General features: G+C 41.5%; 1 protein-coding gene across 13 annotated transcripts in view; it reads right to left on the reverse strand.

Moving 5' to 3' along the window:
* Positions 1-16986, reverse strand: part of LOC113532763 (DNA-binding protein SATB1) — a 55384-nt gene that overhangs the window by 25386 nt on the left and 13012 nt on the right. For 5 of the 13 annotated variants that reach the window (XM_034298123.2, XM_053228039.1, XM_053228038.1 and 2 more), the window contains exons 3-9: positions 15155-15331; positions 13461-13587; positions 12246-12426; positions 7067-7120; positions 6374-6485; positions 3689-3766; positions 1150-1601 (exon numbers count right to left, since the gene is read on the reverse strand). In XM_034298123.2, coding sequence (XP_034154014.1) covers positions 1150-1601; positions 3689-3766; positions 6374-6485; positions 7067-7120; positions 12246-12426; positions 13461-13587; positions 15155-15331 — 1181 coding nt within the window. The remainder of the gene's footprint in view (positions 1-1149; positions 1602-3688; positions 3767-6373; positions 6486-7066; positions 7121-12245; positions 12427-13460; positions 13588-15154; positions 15332-16986) is intronic. The other 8 variants (XM_053228042.1, XM_053228041.1, XM_026924362.3 and 5 more) reach the window with 6 other exon arrangements.

The raw sequence follows: 16986 nt of genomic DNA on the forward strand, positions 1-16986 counted from the left end.
CCAACCTGTTCTCCGTGACAACAGTCTAGCCTTGTCTGTTTATTCCCACAGCAACCAGCATGGAGCTTCCATCTCCAAGAGCATTCCATCGTTTGTTACCAGAGAAGAGTGATTAGTGTAATGTGGCCTACTTGTAGTGACACGCATCAGGCAAACATGTCATAGCTGATGTATGGAGCTTTGCTGGTAGGGAATGATTCAGCGTTCTGGCTGTCAACAAAACAGTTTCACGATCAACAACAGAAACCTGGAATTAATGCGCTTGATATGTGTATGTATTTATGTGTATATGTGACACTTCTCAGTATCAATCTGAGGACAGAGAAAGGCAGCCGATCTCATTATACAAATATATATTTACAGGAATGATCTACAGGAATTTCCACAGTGCAAATTTGATTCATCACGGTAAAAAAACAAGTTTTTGCAAATCCTATAAAACCATGTGATTCATCTGTAAGCAAATTTCCGTTCACACAGAACGCTTCTGCAACTAATTCTAGGTTTGAGTTTATAAGGATGAGAAAAAATGTGATAAACCATAATTGTCATGATTAATCACCTGTGACAAAATCTTGTTGGGAAAACTTAATGGGGAACAAATAATGAATCATCAGTTATCCAGATAATTCAGCCAAAACAGATCCTAGCCAGCTAAGTACTGAGAAATATCAGCTGGGTACTTAGCTGGCTAGGTAAATACCTCCAAGTCCATTAGCCAACATTCACAGTTTTGCTTCTTTATTCTCTGGCATTTCAGTGAACACTGAATATCTGAAGTCTTCTGGATAGTAAACCAGTCTTGGCTCACAATCATAGCAAACAATAACAAAAAGTAAAGATCGTTCAATTGAAGAAAAACTTGACCTTTTGTTTATCCTGCTTAAAAAGCAGTGCAGATCACAAAGGTTTTTGCAATCGAATAACAAGCTCATCACTGTCGACAAAATCCTGAATCTGGACATTTCAAGCTTTAGGGAAATTGTGGTTGCTTGAAAACTCTACTGTACGTGCACTCTCCTTGACCTTGACTACTACTAGACATTTTAACGATGCTGTGCTTCTAGACAGTCTGAACAGAACGGATGGGGTCAGCTGTGACTTGTAAGCTTAGTCATAACAACTGTTAATGGAGGACATTTGTTGTACCTGAGTCCTGTTGAATGCGACACGAGCGAACACGGCCTGCGAGATCCCGGCTCGCTTCAGCTCGTCCCTCACCCACTGGTAGATCTCGGAGGAGACTTCTGTGTTGGAGGACACCTGCGTATCCAGGGGCTTGCTGAGAGCCCGGCTGACCGGCGGGTGGTTCAGGTACTGCTGGTTCAGGGACTGCTGCGCCAGGAGCCGGTTCACAGCGTACTGCTGGTTCAGGATCTGTGCCATGACAATCTGTTGGTTGACCAGCTGAGGACTGATGGGGCTGGACACCAGGCCGGGGTGGAGACCGGGAAGCTGGGCACGGCCTGGGGCCTGACCGCTGTGGGCCAGAGGCACCGGGGACGGGGGCTGCTCGGCCGTGCTGCCCGGGATGGGCTGCTGACTGAAGCTCAGGTGGTTGGTGCCGGGCGGCGAGAGCTCTGACAAGCCGTCCATTTCGGCTAGAAGACACAGAGAGAGAAGAGCGAGAAGTGTTAATGCTAATAGTTAAATCTGGTGTACAGTATAAAATCAATAACATCTCTAATCATTTAATAGCTAGGCTTGTGTGGCATTCATATGTGGAAAAACAAGTTTAAGTTGTCCGTAATAGTTAAGAGACGCAAAGGATGTGGAGGAAGGAAGCACTTCACTTATTAGGTGAAGTGTGATGCGAAGAAGCAGCTAGTGAGCCGGAATGTACAAACTGCAAAGGTAACAATGAGAAGACACAAAGTTGCATAACAGATTTTAATGGACAAGTCGTCCAGCTCAGAGAGAAAACCCAGAGACTCAGAGGAAAACGAGCTGCATCAATGCTAATCGTTTAGTCTGTGCTGGAGTGCTACTTTAAGTTACTAGCTAAAAACTAAGAAATCTAAATACAGCAAGCCTCCAGAAGGCGACACTGGGACATCAGAAAACCAACCTGTGACTAACAAAGACATCACCAGCTTTGATGAATTAACTTTAACAGTGGTTAAAGCCACTAATCTGTACAAGCCACACGTGTTGATCGAGCTCTGAAGCCATGAGAATCCTCAAAAAGGGCTCATGACCTGCAAGTTGGCAGCGTCCCAAATTAGTTTATAATGTCCATGACCCGATCATGTGAGCAATAACAACAAGCCTCATATGTGTATGGCCAAAGAGCAGAGCCCCTGAATTGCCCTTTGTGCTCCTAATTTTCAAGAACGCGAGCTGGCCAATATGAAATTTTCAGGATAAATATAGCTGGAGGAGGGGCTCAGTGGAGCTCGAGTCTCACGGACAAGCCCTCGCGCTTGGGCTAGCCCCAACATGACCGGGAGAATAAGGCATCTATTTGGTTCTGTTGACGGTATTTACTGTTATAAATATCTCAGCCCTTTTTAATTGACGTGCGCGAGCCCGCAAAACAACGGGCTGGAAAATCCGAAAATGAAAAGGTCTGTTGTGAGCGTGGAGGTTTAAGCGGGAGGCCATGGCGTCACGGCTCCTCCAGACATTTTGGGCGTATTAGTTTAAAAGGATTTGTTTAAATCAGGAGAAATTAAAGACATTCGACACCTACGTACGTGTATATATACATGCATATACGCGAGGCAAAATTCATGCGAAAATCTTTCAGAAGATTTTTTTAGGGGATGAAAAGGGCATTATGGCAACTCGTCAAAATTTCAATGAGAGATAAACACAGATTAAGAGCATGGAATCTGTCCAGATACCTATACAATAATCACAGGAACACAAGCTTGTGTCTTTAGTGACAGCAAACACAAAGGGAGCCACTGCTGTTCCTTTCAGTACGGGCGAAAAAAAAGTGAGGGGGCTCAATAATAATCAAAGCTTTCTCATAATCCCCCTCATTCCGGCAGTCTGATGTTACGGTGCGCCTTTGCAGTCGCTTTTTGTCTAATCATTCTAAAAGTGCTGGGGGGCGAACACACACACACACACACACACACACACACGACACACACATATAAATATATACATGCAAATTGAAAGGATGGAGCGAAATGTTTGAAGGCCCTGCTGAAGCAGACACAGAACGGGAATTCCTTCTGTGGAATCTGGCGCTGAGTAAGTTGGGATTAGCAGTACAATAGTAGAGGGAATGTGGGAGAGAGAGAGAGAGAGAGAGAGGGGGAGAGAGAGAGAGAGAGAGAGAGAGAGAAAGAGGGAGAGAGAGAGAGAGAGAGAGAGAGAGAGAGAGAGAGAGAGAGAGGAGAGAGAGGCCCAAGAGAACAGCAGGACTCCATCTCACTTCATTGCTGCGCAGTCGGACAGCTTTCTCACACACACACACACACACACACACCTCCCCCACACTCAACACAACCTTAAAGAGACCCGGCTCAAACTGAATCTCAGAAACAACTCCGTGACCATGCACGCTAGTTTAAACCCCTCTTTGCTAATTGTGGCACCCCGGGTTAAACGTCTCGCGTGCCTCCTGAGCATCATTATCCCACACTGAGCGCCGCTCGGAGGCGAAATCTCCGGCCGGCATCATGAGCGATGATTAAGTCGTAAGGGGAGTGGCCGTCTGTGTCACGTGACCTACCTACTGCGGTGGCACGTGGGCTGTCGTGGAGGACGCACGTCCCCAGGTAGCCCTCCAGCTGGGAGGGTTGGCGCACGACTGCGCATGTTGGCACACACACATATACACACACACACACACACAGGTGTGGAGAGAGATAGAGAGTGTTAGTGGGTCGGCACAAGCACGTGTGCGTGGAGGGGGGGGGCAGATGTCACATCGAGTGGCCCGGCAGGAGATTGAATATGTCAGTGTGACTCACCTCAAGATGTGTTTGTGGGTTTTTTTGGGTGTGTAACAAACAATAAAGAGCACATCCTGACTTCAGTTATGCACACGGGTGCTTAGCCTTCAAAATGTGGCGAGGTTTATCTCCTTTAAGATGACATTTTAATTCCAAAGTTATTCTAAATGCATTTTTTATCTTAAATCTTAACTATTGGAGCTGGGAAATATGATGATATAATATTAATATCGTGCATAAATGTTACAATACATGATATCTGAGATTAAAAAAAAAAATTAAATAAAAAACTTCAATTGGATGCAGCTGATTGGATGGCAAAAATTTATACAGAATTTTTTTAAATTGTAGAATGCAAACGTTTACTGATCTTTCTTGATAAATAGTGTTGTTTTTAACTATGTTAAATAAAAAATATATTTTAAAATAATTTCCTTTTCTAGACATGAAATAAAAGTAATACATTTTTTTTTTCCTGTTTTGCTGGCAGTTTGTCCTGAAACCTTTATATCATGATTACGGCTGGGTGATATGACAATATAATACTGACTTTGTGGGTAGCGTGATTTTTTAAAAAATAATTTTTGTACATACATTTAATTGCAAACTGGCTGAAACTAGCTGACTTTTCAAATTTTGCACTTAATCTTTAAAATTGTAAAATGTTATCATTTTTACAGATTTTTCCTTTTCAGTGATATATATATACAGTACTGTGCAAAAGTCTTAGGCACATGCAAAGAAATGCTATAGAGCAAAGATGCCTTCAAAAATAATTAAATTATTATGAAATTAAATGTTTCTACATTTAAAAAAATACTATAAAGAGCAGTAAACAGTAATAAATGAAACGCAGTCAATAGCTGGTGTGCCGATCCTTCGCTTAAAAAAACAGTATCTCAGGAGCAGTGTGTGCAGTTTTATAAGGAAATGAGCTGTAAGTGTTACTGAGCATCTTGCAGAAGCAGCCACAGTTCTTCTGGAGACTTTGCCTGTCGACTCGCTTCTTATTTTTGCAGCGAAACCCAGCAGCCTTCATTATGTTTTTGTCTGAAAAGTGTCATCTGTCATCTGCTGCTTTCTTTACTGACATACAAACATTTTTCTGTAACATTTAATTTTGTGCTGGAAAACTAATGTTTGGAATCTAAAATGTTTTTGTACTGAATCAATAATGTAGAAGTCATAAAATAAAAATCTATAACAAAGTTTGTACTAAAAAAAATAGGGTGCCTAAGACTTTTGCACAGTATTGTATATTTTTAATTTTTTTAAATATAAAACATCCAAACATTGTTATTTTCATTTTAACACTACCGTATTTATTATAGAGCAAAAGTGCCAGGGCTGCTTGTGGTTACTCTGAGGTTATGGTTAGAGGTCATTTAATGCTTGTTCATTAGTTTGTGAATTTGGTTCATATATTTATTTTTTTATATTTTTATCTGGATCACGGTGATACTATGAACTATAAAAAAAAATGTGGAAGCATCTGAGATGCACTCTTGGAAAAAAAACTAGTACTAAACTGTATTTTTCTTTAAGGTACATCCGTGGACTATAATTCATTTTTTTTTACACTACATGCTCCCTTCTAGGTAAAACATATCCAGTATGAAAAGGTTTACACTTAAAGATATCACCCAAGAGACACGCAAAAGTAAAAGTGCAGTACCCTTTTTTTCTAAGGGTGTGGTCAGAGCTGTCATTTACAATTGCAGGAGTGTATTGTGATAACAAACTATATATTGTGCAGCCCTAGCGTTCTCTAAAGAGAAGTTTAAACGCCATCCATTTTACTGTAATCAATCTACACAGATACGCGCTTAATTATTTACAGTCTTATGCATTTGGCATCGTATCCAAAGCCAGCCCTTTACCACTCGTGCCAATTCCGCACAACGCCAAAATATTCATTAAAACAGAGTGTTACAGTATCATGCACTCTGGCCTGGATGTTATTCTTCAAGTTTTGTTGTTTCTCTCAAACCTCTCCATCTAATGTTTATAATCATCTATAATGTTTTGCAAGGTAATTTAAAAAAAAAAAAAAATTTACCATCAATATACTATGGTAATTTGAAGTGAGATATATTAGCTACATATGATGTAACTGTGACTAATAATAATAATAATAATAATAATAATAATAATAATAATAAAAACTGGTAACCTCTGGCCTAAATCTAAGCTCTTTATTTTGTATCATTTCATTCAAAACCTGTCTGGAGAACTCAAAGTATATGACAAGATCTTATCTAACAAATAGTTCTTCCCCATCCTTCTTTTAATGAAACATCAGGAAGCGATTTTTACAATGGAAATGTAATAACCAAAAATGTAAAGTGTAAGTAAAAAAATGCAGCTGCATTAAAAAAAAAAAAAAAAAAAACTCACATGAATGGCAGGCGTAATGAGACAGAGTGACACGTGTAACACGACGCTGTGGCCGTTTGGCTTACCCATCATATCTTTTGTCTTCTTGAAATGTTTATACCAACGTCCAAATTCCTGACACTTCGCCGCAGACACATTTGCATAGTAAGTGCTGTTCACGATGGAGGATATCATGCTCTGCAGAAAGAGAGAGGGAGAAAGAGAGAAAGATGGGGGTGGACATGGTGTTGAGTTTCTGTTTGGTTAAAAATGTAACACCTTACCGTGTTAAACATGACACTGTTTAATACACGCTACATTTGACACAATTCTACATCCACAACTAAGCGTGCACCATTTCGTTTCCATACCAAGAAATTTGCCTAAACTTTTGTCGTGGTTCACGGTACAAAAAAAAGAAACACTGCATGTTTGTAAACATTACTGCTCAGGAGAAGTGAAATCATGTCTGCCATTTTGTCTAAAACGAAAATGCAAGTAAAGTGCGAGGGACAATATGTTAATGCTCGCTGAATTAAATACAGAATAAAACAGTCGAGGGCGTGCTGTTATTAGAAAACAATCAACTCCTACTGTCGGGATGTTTATTTTCCTATAAAAGCACGACCCGAAGACTCTTACACCGCAGCAATTTGCCAAGGCTAACAATTTTTTTATTTGATAAATAATGACTGTGTTGTTATACTTTTTATACGTTTATAGTTACATTTAATGTTGTGGAACGTCCACGAATCAAGTTAGTTCCTGTTCTCACTTACGTTATAGCAGCTATAAACAGTCGTTCCCTCACCAGCCTTGCTTTTTTCTCTCTCCTGAAGTTAATAAGACAAAAAAATAAAGCAGTCATGTTACTGAAAAAGCGCAAAGTGTAAAGTCCTGCAAAATTTCCTGACACTGCAGACTCCTTCAATAAGTTGTTACTATAGAAACAAGCGCATTAATATAACCCTTTGATTTGTAGTTGCACTGCTGTCAGAGCTGCTGCTGCTATATAAAATTAATCAACAAATTCCAACCAATCAGAATCCAGCATTCTACAGCGCTGTGGTGTAATGCGATATATTGTGGAACCGATTATCGACACGTTAGTTTAGAATTCATGGAATTTCTTCTCAGAGGTTAAGAGGCAGCCTGCCAGGTAAGATGAGCTTCAGTAAGTGAGAAGAAAAAAAGAAAAAAAAAAAACACGGCAGCCTTGTACGCAGGAAGATTTACTATCCAGATAACTGAACAGATGACGCTTTGGGGATTTCTTGCCGGCGCTAATGCGAGTCGCACTGGCAAGCTGCTTTAAAAAACCAGCGTCGGTTAGAGAGGCCACACAGCAAGAGCTTCTCCTCTCACCCGTGTTCACTGGTGTTCCTTTTCATTCAGACGCATTCCTTACAAATTCTGTTTCATTAAGCCTCAACACTTAACACCTTAATGGCCCCGGGCTCAGTCCCACACACAGATATGAGAATCTGCCCTGATTGTTATAAATATTCAAAGGAGGAAACCATCTGTTTTGAAATTACAGGTCTAGCGGCTTTATCATTTGGTATAATACGAGCGCCCAGGGACAGTCACGCCTCCGTCTTCGCGGACGATCAACTCAAGCTGCTTTTTCAGCGCCGATTTTTAGAATGCAGCACGGTCTTGGGGCAGGGGTCACCGCAAGATGCTAATCGCACAAATTTACACTCCTAAGAACCAAAAATCTGGATATTCTCTGAGCTGAAGTGTGGCATAAGAATAGCAGAGACAGGGCAGGATGGCGGGGTAACGGCTCAGTAAAGACCAAGGCTGCTGTGTATGCTTGAGAAGGACGATTAACCTTTATTGCTAGTGTGCGCACAGCTGGGGAGAGGAAGAGAACGAGGAAAAGGTGCAGTCAAAAATAAAAAGAGAGTCTCCTCCTTCTCCTCCACTTGAATGTTCTACTTTAACTTATCAGATGGTCTTATGTTCGAAACGAAGAAGGCACATTCCTGCAGCAGAATCATCACGCTGATAACAAACGAACCCAGAAGGGGAGGGGCCAGAATGAAGATTTATGCGTCGACTGATTGAAAAAGGTGTGCAAATAATTACGCTAAAAACGCGTCGAATCTTTCATCCCGCTGACAGCCGTGCCTGTTGTGTGGGCCGCTGTGACGCATCCATCTCTCCCCTCCCTTGCAGCCCTCTGCTTTTGACACAGATGTTAGGATAAATGCCGTTCATTAATCACGCTTCTTGTGCACTCTAGCACGTGGCCGCCGTGTGGCTGACGTGAAGCCGGGTTGGAACGGCGCTCGGGTTGAGAGTGACCTTCGTCCACAGGTAATTGGGAGAAGAACGAGGCCCTTTAAATGATAAGCATCTTCAGGCGTTATCAGCTAGGCCAGGAAGTCTCGCTAGGGTACTATCATGCTCAGTGATCTGCTTGGAACGAAAATGTGTCGCGTCCTGCTCTGCCGCTTTCTGCCATCGCTTTTCTCTTCCTTTCTGCTGTTTCCTTTTGTGTGGGAGGCCTCATTTCTCCTTTTCCCACCATGTCTTTATTACAGGTTCTTCAACACCAATAGAGGTGGGGTTAGAACACTTCTACACTGACAGCAGTCTCACTTTACACACGACTAAGTGGCACGTAGAATCATGCTGAAAAGGTTTTGATGAGCTGGCCTAAAGGTGGGACATTCATCTCACATCTAGTCATCTATGAACAACCTGAATGCTCCATACATTCTTGAGCTTTCCCTTTCTTTCTCTGAGGAGTCTAAGGCATTCGAAGGCCAGACGCATAAAAAAAAAAAGCAAGTACGGCTGCTGGGGAATAAATCGAAACGCTCGACAACACGGCGGACAAAAGCGCTCTTTTTAAGCCTCTCGCTCCCCCGGCTCCAGCGCCAGTTAATTCTCCCGATACTCTGTTTGTTAACCTTCCTCGTTGTGTGCGAGGATTAACGTCCTGAATATCAAGGACAAGTTAATCCTATAAAAGTTGCCAATCATGTGCCATAAATATGCTGAGCTCTGCAGTAGCTCAGCCGTTAAGGTTCTGTGCAAGTTGTTCGGAAGGTTGCGAGCTCAAATCTCACACACGAGAGCTGCTTTTGGGCGAGACCATTATCTCTCAGCTGGGGGGAATCGCTTTAGATGAAAACACCGGTCAAACGTACGTGTTAAGGAATAGTCACATGTCCCGTTCCTCTCTCCTGCTTGTAGAAAAAGACGCTTCAACACAACTGAATTTCAGTCTCTAGACGCAGAACTGGGTGATACTCGAAACCTTTACCAGCACCCACGTTACCGAAAATTTCATACTGTTTATAGTTTTATTTTTTTTTAAACTTTTCTCTTTGACTACAAACAGCCAATGAGAGTAAGCCTGGGGGGGGGGGGCAGAAACATTTGTGACGTTGATATAGAGAAGAGGCGGGGCTTAGGGCACCTTCAGCTACATTAACAGAGCGAATCTGAATCTTATTTTCTCCAGAGAACGTCTGATTAATTTTTGTTTGTTTTCAATTTCTATTAAATAACTTAACATCTTACATTTGAAACTCAGCGAAGATATTAAGTACGACTACAGCAAGCGATGTTTTATAACATGACTGAGTCTCTTTAATTGCTTTGCTTTTAATCGTCAAATGATCTAATCTAGATAGCTAGCTAACTTGCCTAATGATTCATAATATCAGTTTCTTTCATAATGTTTAATAATAACATATTTCTGTTAAAGGTCTTGCTATAGCACTTAAATTCAGTGCTGCTGCAGGAAAATAATTTTTTTGGGGGGGGAGGGGAGGGAGTATATTTTGACATACAAGAGGAAACGTGGCTTCATGACGCTGTGTATAGAATGGCATCATCTGTTTAGAGCTCTCTTATATGTCGATCTACGTGCATGTATATCAGCAGTCTAGCTCTGATTTTAGAAATGAGCTGCAGCGGTTAGATTTACTGCTCGCTAAACCGCCTGCTGCTATCTAATCCATCTGCACGCTTTTATTAGATATGTTTAGTATGTAAGCGCTCACCAGGACAAATTCCTGACAACAAAGCCAGATAATAAAGCGTGTTTGTAAATGAATTGTTCTTAATTATCGTCACATAATCGACCGGCTCTGTGAGGTATGGATTCTAGCTTGCGCTCAAGTTGAAATACTTGGCAACCTGAAGAAGTACGTTAGAAACCAGACTTCGAAGACACATCATTGGAGATTTCAGAAAACAATGAAGGAGAAAAGAGAAATTGCTTTAGACTACATGGTTGGCGCAGTACCACAGCAAGCTCTGAGTGTGTGTGTGTGTGTGTGTGTGTGTGTGTGTTGTGTGCACCTTGGCTGCATGCAGGTTGTAATTCATGCTAAAGTGTCAGTCGCTCAGACGTGGAGGAAATGAGTGATTTGAGACTTAGACGCTCCCTTAGGATTAGCTTCAAAAACCGGACATTGTCACCACACACACACACACACACACACACACACGGACAGGTAGTGAAAGAATTGCTCTCTCATGCGTTAGCTGATAAAAACTGCTCTCTCTTATAAAACATTTCAACAGCGGCACACTTGCTAGAGAAAAGGAGAAATAGAGGGCGAATGTGGTACTTATTGAAATTGAAAAAAAGACAAGTGGGACCCTTCTGTCCCAAACGCATAACAAAGATTCTTCCTGTCCCGCTATTGTTTTTCCTCAACAATAACTTACATTCATCATGACTATAACTGGCCCAGAAGAGTGGGGGTGGGGGAGGTGAGGAGGGGATGAGGGGGGCGTGCATATTACCGTAATTTCTGGAAAGTTTTTTTGCCCTCTAGCAGTTGCTGCGACTTACAGAATGCATATGCTGGAATTTTTACACCACAGCGCTGCTGAATTCTCGATTCTGACTAGTCGGAAGGTGTTGAGTAGTACCATATGTTGGACATATCATCCAAAAATCATCCAAAGCTAATAATAAACAAACAGATTAAGAATGTGCTGATATTTAACAAAGAAAGTCATATAATTATTGCTATGGCGAAGTTTTCTGCAAGGAGATGTTTATTTAGTATTTATGGAAGGAGTCTCCAGTGTCAGGGCCTTGTAACAGTAAGTTTCCCCACACAGGCATTTTCTCTGTACCATGACAAGCTGCGTTTTGTTTTGTGTAATCAACTTCAAGAAAAAAAAAACACTTTGGTGAGGGAACAACTGTTTATAGCAAGTGATAACAGGAGCTAACTTGCTTTACAGATGTCTCGCAACATTTAATGTAACGCTAAATGGATAAAAAGTCGAATTAAAAATTGCACGCCATCTTGTTTTATTCCTTACTTGCATCAGGCGGAGCTGGCAGCTGAGCTCTCAGATTGACGAACGCGACTGACGAAGCTGATTTTACGTTGCTGACTTGCCAACCGGTGGTAATGTAAATGCAAACATTAAAGGTGCAGTCTGTAATGTTTTAACATGTTTATACACCTCTAATAATTATATTATTTTAACGAAACTTTAAAAAAACTATATATTTATACTATAGAGTTAAATAGTATATATAGATAAAACTAGTTCAGGCTCTGTTAAAATTCTTTGGGATGGAAATTAGCTCCGCCCCCAGCTGAAACACAGCTTTAAAAAGGCACTCCACGGAGCGTACAGTTTCAAAAAGGGGCACAAGCATAGGACTAAAACTGCTAAAAACTGCGAACTGCTGCTTTAAAACCAAGCGCAAATGAACACAAAACAAAGATGTCAAGGTGAGCAGAAATCACCGAACTGCAGCCAAATGGAAATATGGACCTACACAGGTGGACCTAAACCTTTTCTCCAAGCAGAGAGAAATTACAAACGGCACATAGTCCGGAAAATACGGTAATCGGTAATAATTGATTTTCCACACTGGGTCTGGATGTTCGATAAATAAAAAAAAAACAAACAAAAAAAACGCTGCAAGGCTGAAAAGAAGATGGTGGAAGGTTCCAGTACCTGTGATAAGGGACATTCTTTAGCCAGAGAGCTCTGGTTCATGTCTTTGAGTAACTCCTTCAGGGCGTTTCGCACCGTCGAGTGGGTCCACTGCTCGGGAGGCAAGTCTTCCAGTTTAGGACAACTGCATGGAGGGACAGATGGAGGTAGAGAGAGAAAGAGAGAGAGTGATTCAGGGTGGCTGAAAGAAACAAAGAGAGTCATAAAGAGAGAGAGAAAGAGAGAGAGAGAGGGAGAGAGGGAGAGAGAGAGGGAGAGAGTGAGAGAGAACAGGCCTGCTGCAAGCGCCCCTCTAAGACAGACAGATTTCATTTGGCGCATCAAGCAGATGCATCTGGAGATTGCTGTCTCTCTCTCCCTCTCTCTCCCTCTCTCTTTCTCTCTCTCCTGATTGTTCTGATTAGTTAATTACTTTATACAACACATCTGCTGTATTGATGCATGAATTATACATCAGCTGCATGTGGCGACTAATATTTCACGTTACTTCTACCTTTGCGGCTCGCTGTGCCTGCTCAACACATCCGTGCTGTTACAGGCCACATTTAGCTACGAAACAGAAAAAAAAATATTTCGGCGTATGAGATAAAACAAACCGGCGTATGCTGTGTAAAAAAACGCTACATGCATATGGTTAATAAAAACGAGCCTCTCTGCCAGGGATGATTGGCGACGTCGCAGCTGTGCTATATGCATCTTTTATAAAGCCTATTGAATGGGATTGAAAACAATATTACGCGAGAGTGTGGCATGAAGGACGCCGCCGATCTCCGTCGAAAAATGAAGCCTTTCATTACGGCCTCTGTACGCTAGCGCAAAGCTAAAGGCGAGCTTTGTATGTGGCTCTTTATATATGCTACTGCGGATGTAAATATACTTACAAACACAAACACACACACACACACACTAAAGTCGAATAGCAGCAGGAGGACCTTAACGTGCTGAGCAGCCGCAGACCCTCTGGGGAGGAGAGCGAGAAAGAGGGGGCGAGGGAGGGAGAGAGAGAGAGAGAGGGCGAGGGAAGGGAAGGGAAGGGAAGGGAAGAGCGACAGACGAATGTGTATGGGTTGAGCTAGCATGCTAGAAATAAACGCAACCTTCTGTGTCCTAGCCAACACCGACAGGAGAGAGAGAGAGGAAAAAATGGAGAGAGTAAACAGCTCAGTAAAAATGGGCCGAGGGATTATGGGTAAAGCGCTAAATGCCGGGGCGCACCTGTGCAGCTGGATTTTCAGCGTGATGACGTGGTAGACGTCCTGTAGCATGTCGGCAACGGTGGCGTCAGGGGCGTCGGTCACGTACGACAGGGGAACAGGGTTCCATTTGCCCACCTGAATCATACCTGAAACGCAAAATTACACACTGTTACACACTACACACACACACACACACACACCCTCAACTCCATATTTAGCTTAAATTTGCATGACTAATCTGACATAAAAATCCAGCACTATGAAACAGCTAATTCCTGATAATTGATGTCAAATCTTCCGGTAATTATAAATAATGGTTAACCAAAGGAACCTGTCTGACAAACAATTTGTTCTCATAAACAATTTGCTCTCATTAGCAGCCTGTCATTTTTGTTTCGTTCAACACAGAAAGAGTGCTACATAGTTTGATCTGTTATATGCAGTTTATATGCAGGAAGTGTACGAGTGCTACTTTGCTGCTCAGTACATCAGTTTAACTATTCGCAAGCTACCAGAAAAGATTTGGAAAATGCAGGTAGTTAAAACTGCTAGTTAGTAGCTTTTTTACGGGTAGCTAGGCTAATTGCAATCACCAATACAATCAGCTTTCACACACTGTCAGCTTTCGCATGTGAGAAGATGAATGGTCAAGACACCTACGGTATTTTAATAACTGACACTACCGACTGATATATACTGGGAAGTAGGCAGTTTTTCCAAAAGAGAGAACAGTGTCATAATCGGAGGAGAGTGAACGTGAACGCTCTCTCGCTCTCGCTCTCGTGCCTGAATTCCGACAAAGAATCAGGTTTTCCCTAAACATTACAAAATACAGAACAAAATGTCCATGGGGTGGAGTCGGACCTGATCCAGCTCCATGTTTTTGGCGGGGTCGAGTCAGAAGTCCAGGGGGTGATGACAACTCAGCGTGTTTCGGGCTGTGTTGTTAAAAATATGCTGTTTGGTGTTGTACAGCATTGTGTAGGTTAGATGTTATGATTATAGGAGGAGTTGGCTCAGATCCAGCTCCACCCCCCCCAGACTTTTGCTTCTCAGTCTTTTTGACTTTCAGGAACCGTAAACATATTTCCACACGGATGAATGAATGTTTTCTTTTCACTTTTAGACATTCACACTGTATTTCTGAAAAGGAAGCCAGTTTAACAAACCCGGTGACAAAAACAGTCTGTCTGTCAAAAGGTCGAAAGGAGTCTAAAAGCTCGCAGGCTACGTGTGAATGTCACGCTTTGATCAGGCTGTCGCAAAGCTACGTGCCATAGTTCGGTTTGTAATCAGATACCGGCTGTCGAAAGTCAGAGTAAAATCTTTAAATCTGATTCTCTCCCTTTTGGAGGTAAGCAGAGGTAAGAGCAAAATGAGAAAATGTTAGAACTTCACTTGCGGTTGAGATGCACGCAAAAGGAAAGGCTGTAGTTTTCAGAAATATATAGTAGAAAATGTCGTTCCCCATATGACCACTCTATAAGTTTGGATATTACATCAAATAAAATTAACACCTTCTATGCAGAGACAAAAGCAGAAGGTAAACACTGACAATTTACTGATCATAGGATTTACTTTAAAGGCTGCAGGAGCTTCCGAACCGTTTGTCTTAATGGATTTTATATTTCAGGATGTTGCCAAAATGGATACATCCTGTATCTGTTGTTCTAAGAAAAGCCGTGTGAGTGTGATGTGATACATGTGTCGCACCTTTAGCCTGTGCGGCAGAGCTGTGAGAGTAGCCCAGTGAGAGGAGCGCCATCTCGATCAGCTGGTTGAAGAGCATGTCCTTTCTGACCAGCACGAATTCGGCGTGCTCTTCCCTGCTGTCGAAGTCTATCGGGTTCTCATAGTGCTCGACCACGCAGAACACGGGAAGCATGTTACCTAGGAACCGTGACGTACAACATCAAGAACATCATCAACTCTGAGCTTCCTGATATGCGTATAAATATACAGTATGTATATATATGTGTGTGTGTGTATATGTATATATACACACACACACACACACACGCACACACAAACACACACACACACACACACATATATATATATATATATATATATATATATATATATTATATATAAAATACACACAAATACATACATACATACTTATATATATACACATATATATAAACTGCTTATTTAAGGAATAATATAGTATATGTGAATACAGTATATGTATACGTGTGTGTACATGTGTATATATAAAATGCGTATGTATGGAATAAAACACTTGGGGGTGTACTGTTACAAGAAAATCAATGATGTGATGGTGTGACTATTATTTTCCAATAACAACATGCTTTATTCCTTTTATACCACAGCCGTTTTCCAATGATACGCCTACATTTTTGATTTTTTAAACAACGACGCGTCGTAAATATTATCCTTTTATAGCTACATTTCATGTTGAGGAACGTCCAACAAACAACCCCCTGTGTTACAGCACAGTCGTGACTATAGAAGTGCTAACGGATTAAAACCAGAGCATTAACATAAACCTGTGATTTGCGACTTGCACTAGTGTCAGAGCTGCTGTTATAGATATATATATATATAAATAAACACCTTCTGATCAATCAGAATCAAGAATTCAACACTGCAATGGTATAAATAATAATCATAATACATAAAACAAGTGCTTTCTACCTGAACACTTTCTGCAAAATATTATAGTATTTGTATATTGTATAACTGACTCCTGTCAGCTCCTGACATCTTCCCAAAATGCACTGCGGCACCTCTCTACACATCATATAGCCTGAAGGCTTACAAGTCTGTGTAAACACTCCTGTGCTATTAAGAAAAAAAAGATGAATCCCTGTCCAAAGCCGTCATGTGTTCGGGTTTACTCTGCAAATATCACTTAATGCCAGCCAGCTGAAACACTCCGCCGCTGAAATTTGGAGAAACTTGGGCTAATATTAAAGCAGCATATCATAATAAAGTTCCCAGAAGCATGAAGCCTGACCTCCCTGAGGATGCTAACGTCCTCTGGCAAACAATCAACAAATCGGTTAGCATACCGATCCCAAAACAATGTGCTGAAGGGGGCATTTTAACAGATAAAGATCTAACAATAAAGAATGCTGTGTAGGTTCGTTTCGGGATCAATCCCAGCTTTGTTTTCTGCGGCCGCGTTACAGCCCGTGCTAAATATTATTCGGGGGGGAGGGAACAATGCCTGCCACGACGGCCAAGTTCAGCAAAAGCTTGTCAAAAGTATTCATAAATGAGGACGAGGACAATTATGTCACCAATTACGACTATGAAGACTACTCTGCCTGTTACACCACAGCACTGCCGAATTCTCAAATCTGATTGGTCAGCAGCTCTGACCTGACCAGCTCTAGATCACAGGTTTATATTAATGCGCTTTTTCTATTACGTTATCGTTTCTATAGTAACAGCTAAATCACGCTCCGCTCCACGTAATCTACGATTAATCAAGAGATTTTGTTATTTAAGAAAGAAAACGTATAAACGGTACAGGACTTTGTGCTTTGCCATCCCTTGGTAACATGACAAGCTGC

This window comes from Pangasianodon hypophthalmus, chromosome 22 (genome assembly GCF_027358585.1).
Source record: "Pangasianodon hypophthalmus isolate fPanHyp1 chromosome 22, fPanHyp1.pri, whole genome shotgun sequence".
Lineage (NCBI taxonomy): Eukaryota > Metazoa > Chordata > Actinopteri > Siluriformes > Pangasiidae > Pangasianodon > Pangasianodon hypophthalmus.